The 5,588-nt window shown below is 37.1% G+C and overlaps 1 protein-coding gene across 1 annotated transcript in view; it reads right to left on the bottom strand.

The window, feature by feature from the left end:
* LOC109834806 (homeobox-leucine zipper protein HOX11-like) overlaps positions 4,409–5,588 on the bottom strand; it is a 2,457-nt gene continuing 1,277 nt past the window's right edge. The window contains exon 3 of the mRNA XM_020402824.1: positions 4,409–4,789. Coding sequence (XP_020258413.1) covers positions 4,534–4,789 — 256 coding nt within the window. The 3' untranslated portion in view covers positions 4,409–4,533. The remainder of the gene's footprint in view (positions 4,790–5,588) is intronic.

Here is a 5,588-nt window from a genome sequence, read left to right as displayed (position 1 = left end):
AAAGTCTTATAAAAAGACTAATTTTACTTTGAATCTGTAATCGATAAACGTGTAATAGATTCAGCAATGAAGAAATCAACTTTCACCGCAAACATGAAGTCGATCAACCTCGCCTGAATCGAGGTTTGGTCTACACCCAAACCAACATCCATAACTACAAGGCTTGATGAACCTGAGCAGCAGCTGCCACCATGTAGACCCTTGCACCATAAGGGATCCAACAGGCCCTTCATCTTCACGTGCGATAATAGCCTGAGATGGAATTAATGCCTAGCCAAAAGGAAGCTAAGTAAGTAACAAATTTTCTTCCAAATACCAAGCGAGTGCATGTGTTTGTGCATGAAAATTTTCCTATTCCTCCCTCTGCCTTGTACACCAGCCCCGAGCATGGAGATGAGCTTCCAAATACCAAGCGAGTGCATGTGTTTGTGCATGAAAATTTTCCTATTCCTCCCTCTGCCTTGTACACCAGCCCCGAGCATGGAGATGAGCGGGCAAAACCCGGGTCCGGGCCCGGGCCCGGGTCGCCGTTGGCGAGCCACGTCCGGGCCCGGCCCGGGCCCGGAACAGTGCCGAAAAAAGGCACTGTGGCTTCGAATGGCCGGGCCGGTCCGGCCCGGCCATAACGGTCACAAACGTGACCGTTGACCCCGGTCCGGGCCGGGCCAGCCCGGCCCGGCCCGGGCCGAACGGTCACAAAGGTGACCGTTGCCCGGTCCGGGCCGGGCCAGCCCGGCCCGGCCCGGGCCGAACGAGGGTTTTTTGGTCATTTACCTAGGGGGCTGCTTCTATAAATAGAGGGGGGGTTTCAATTCATTTTCTCACAACAAAACTCATCTATTTCTCTCTCTACTACTCTCTTATACAATCTTATACTATCTCATACTAATATACTATCCTATAATCTTTTGTATTTTCTAATACTTCCAACAAATGGCTTCTGGGTCTGATTATGAAGAGCAACATGCAACTCCTACCGATCCAGAGATGAGTCCTCCTACAACAACTCCTCATCCTACCGGTGTTAATCCTGAATCTGGTGGCGACGAATCTACGGCACCAAGAGCTCCAAAAAGGCCGAGGTCTGATGTATGGAATTTTTTTGAGAAGATAGACGTCACCAAGGATGAACACGGTAGGATCATCTCTCAGAATGCGAAATGTGCGTTGTGCGGCCAGATATTCAAAGCTCATCATAAGAGCGGCACCAACCATCTCAAACGGCATATTGAAAAACACAACAAAGGCCAAAATCTACAAGGTGATATCCGGCAGTCTATGCTTTCCCAATCATCCTCTTCAGGTACCCTCGGCAGTTGGAATTATGACGCTGCCCGAGCCCGGAAATGCGTAATCAGGTTTATTGTTCTTAAAAACCTTCCTTTTAAATTAGTAGAAGATGATGAATTTGAAGATTTATTTAGAGATGGTTTTTATCCTGCATTTACAAAATTTTCTCGTCAAACCTGTCAACGTGATATTTTAAAATATTATGTTGAGGAACAGGGAAAAATAATTTCTTATTTTAAAAATTTAAACTGCAAATTTTCTTTAACTTCTGATATTTGGTCATCTAGAGTGCAAACTGGTTATTTATGTATAACAGCACACTGGATTGATGAAAGTTGGAAAATGTTTAAAAGAGTTGTTTCTTTTATTGCAATTGAAGAGTCACACACTGGTATTAATGTTGCAAATTTAATTGTTGAAGAACTTATGAAACTAGAAATTGATCAAAGAATATTTACTCTTTCACTAGATAATGCAAGTAATAATAATGTAGCTGTTGATTTTCTGAAAATAACTTTGTCATTGCCATGTCATGGTGAGCTTTTTCATGTTAGATGTATCTGTCATATTTTAAATTTAATTGTTCAAAGTGCATTTTCTGAAATTAAACCCATGATAGAAAAAGTTAGAACAGTTACTAATATGCATAATGCTTCTGAAATGAGAATTAAAAGATGGAAACAATGTTGTAAAAGAAAAAATTATAAGCCTAGACTAATTCCAAAAGATGTTGACCATAGGTGGAATTCCACCTATGCAATGTTATCTGTAGCAATAGAATATAAAGAAATTATAAATGATTTTATAAATTTTTATGCTTCTAGTTCTAGCTCTGGTAGTGCTTATGGAATAACTGAAGATGAATGGACAGTTATATGTAAATTAAATGAGATGTTACAAGTTTTTTATGATGCTACTATGTTATTATCTGGTTGTTATTATCCAACTATTACTTTAGCTGCTTTACAAATTTTAAATATTCAAAATTTTTTTACAAAATATCGTATGGATGATATTTTTGGAAGTATAATTTTTGAAATGGAGAGTAAATTTAATAAGTATTTTAGGCCTATTCCTCATATTTTTGGTATTGGTGTTCTTATTGATCCATGCTTGAAGGAAATTGGCCTTCGAAGTTTGTTACAATCATTGTATGGTGGACAGATTATAGACTTAGATGATGGATCCACCCTTACTGCTACTACTCATTATTTAGCTATTAGAAATTATTTTCAAACCTTATATGATGAGTATGCAGCTAGATATGGTGTAGCTACACAACAGTCTTCAGCTTCGGCACCTTCAGCTTCGAGCACAGGTCGAGGTAAAAGTGTAAGTTTTGATAGGTATGCAATGGTAGCTGAACTAACTGGTGGATCTGGAACTTCATCAGGATTAGATGTTTCTGAAATAGATGAATATTTTTCTGCTTCTTTAGTTAGATGTCAAGGAAATGCTTTAGATATTTTGCAATGGTGGAAAGTATATGGATCAGTTTCATATCCTATACTTTCCACCATGGTTCGTGACTTACTATCAGTGCAGGTTTCGACTGTAGCCTCGGAATCCGCTTTCAGCACAGCAGGACGTTTGATCGACGACCACAGGACATGCTTAGATCCGTATACTGTACAAGCGGTGATGTGCTTACAGGATTGGTGGAGATACGAGAAGCGAACACAAGGCATCGAACGGATTGCTATGATTGAAGATAAATTTGAAGAGTTAGGACTAGCAGATAGATATAATGATTAGATAATATTCATAAAATTGTAATTTTGTTTTCTTAGCTTTAAATTTGAATTAAATTATTTCGAAAAAAGTTGCAAATGATAGTGATATGGGTGAGTAGGTGCCAACCTAGTTGGGATGTACTCATCTATTGTGATGCGACGAATTTTGAAATAAATTTATACTTGTAAAGGATTTGTAAAGGATTTACCGATTATTAATAAAGAAGTTATTTTTATCATTTTTTGTACTTGTAATTTATGTCATTTCATTTCAAGCTATTAATTAAATTTATGACATTTTTTATAATAATTTATGGTTTATGGTTTTGTTAAAATTTAAAAAAAAATTCTAAAAAAAAATCAAACCGGGCCGGCCCGGTGTCCGGCCCGCTCAGGCCCGGGCCCGGGCTTGGGTTTTGCCCGGCCCGGGCCCGGTTTTCCGGGCCGGGCCGGGCCCGGCCCGGATGGACAGCCCTAGAGCATCCCATTCTTTTTTTGGCATTCACCTTGAAAGTGTTAGGTCTCCATTGAGTCCATAACTCTAACAAATATATTATATACACATATATTATATATTAGAATTAATAATCTATACGAGAACAAGAATGAGAGAATTGAAATTTTTATAACGTTTTTTATGTTTCTTTTATTGTATGTGGATTATAAATTGAAAGATCACTAGGTTTTTGAACTAGACATCCAAACAACATTTCAAAATCATAATTCGAAACTTGGTGGAAACTTAACCTATGTCCAACAAGTTTCAAGAAGTGGATGTGACATATAAGATATATGTCCAAAAAATATATGACAATTGTTTTAATTAAATTAAAATATGTAATATATATCATTGAGTATATTCCCAAATAAATGGATGCATTTATGCAAGGAGTGTCCAATGGGTTTGGGTACGAATAGGGTACAAGTACATGTCGGGTGCGGGTACAGCTTCAGATTAATTAGAAATACTCTTGCAACATATATAGGTCTCTGGTATTCAAGTTACCGAGTAAAACTAGACAGATATCATGTTGAGCTCTAACTCCACCATCTATTAAGAACTTCTAAAGAGATCTTGAAGAAAAAAAGACCATTAGCTTCTGTGATGAACAAATTTAGTGTTATAGGTGTCAAATTATCAAATTAACGTCAATTTGGGAAGAAAAAAGATTTCTGAGAGAAAATAGGGCCTTAGCCCTTATTATCATAAAGGTGAAAGAGTAGAATACACAAAAAGATTACATTAACCTATCTAGCAAGAGGTATGCAAGAATGTCCAAAAATTACTCTTGACAAAATGCATGAAGCAAAATTCTATAAATTTGGCTGGGTTGTGGATATGGGTTCCTGTTGGAAACACTGATTTGGAGACTCAGTTATCAATATAGAAGTTCGGAGTTTCAAACTTAAAAGAGAGTGAAACTTCGAGGTATTAAAGTGCAAAGAAATTTAGAACTTATTCTTGACTATGTAGTAATTATCGATTTTACAGGTATTTAATATTGTCCTTCTATTGACACAATCTCAGGACTTGAGGTTGTCCGTGGCTGCTGTTCTTAGTTTCATCATTGAGTGAGATCGATTCACACGAGGGACACATTCGAATCGTCGTAGTTTTGGGGATTTGGACGTAAACAGAAGAGCCTGTTGACTTCGACGATCTCAACTCCTGTAACTCTTTCTTTAATCTACGGTTTTCGTCGCTCAGGCTCTGGCAGCATTTCTTCAAAACCTCACATTCGACTTCAGTCTGCTTCAGTTTAGTCCTGTAAAGGAAAATTTAGTTTGATATACATCAATCAGCCTGTGGTTATATGCATTAATCCAAACAACAAACAAGTGATATTCGCAACAATTAATAATGTTGGAGTTGAGCGCCTATGCATATAGGTAGGGGTGTTCAAGCGGGCAAGCCTGGCCCCCAAATCCTGTTCAAGGCCGGTCAAAATGCCCTGCCCAGATCCGGGCCCGGACGTACCTGGTTCGGCATGCCATCTTTTTTATTTTTTTTTTATTTTTTTATTTTGCAAAAAGATGTAACTTTTGCAAAAAGAATCACTTAGCGTTTTTGGTATTTCAATAACAATAATTTAAAGAAATGTTTTTCAATATAGAATGCATTGAATGAATGCGTTTAGTAAGCTCCAAAAAGTTTAATTTTAAAATAACTTCTATTTAATCAAACTATTATGTCCCCACTAATTCACGTTCTCCTCCATGATTTCAACATTATCTCAAGCAATTAAAACATTCATCATACTACTAAACAACAATTATATATCGAAGATCTAAGCTTTAATAATAATACACTCAATATGTCAAATTCTTAACATGACATTACAATGATTTCTTATTAAAAGTTTTTTAAGGATAAATAAAAATAAAAAAAATTGACTTGGTACATTCAAACTAGTGACCGAAAGAACTACCTATGACCAACTGCAATCCACTAGACCAACTAAGTTAAGGTTGGATGTTAATCTTTTTTTAAAACACTGTTCATAAATATAATTAACTAGCTAAATTGCAAAAAACACATTGTCTCGGGCCGAGGCACCTGAACCC

The sequence above is a fragment of the Asparagus officinalis genome, chromosome 1, assembly GCF_001876935.1.
Source record: "Asparagus officinalis chromosome 1, Aspof.V1, whole genome shotgun sequence".
NCBI classification, from domain to species: Eukaryota; Viridiplantae; Streptophyta; class Magnoliopsida; order Asparagales; family Asparagaceae; genus Asparagus; species Asparagus officinalis.
The sequence above is the reverse complement of the archived record's forward strand: the minus strand, read 5'-3'. Positions and strand labels throughout refer to the sequence as shown.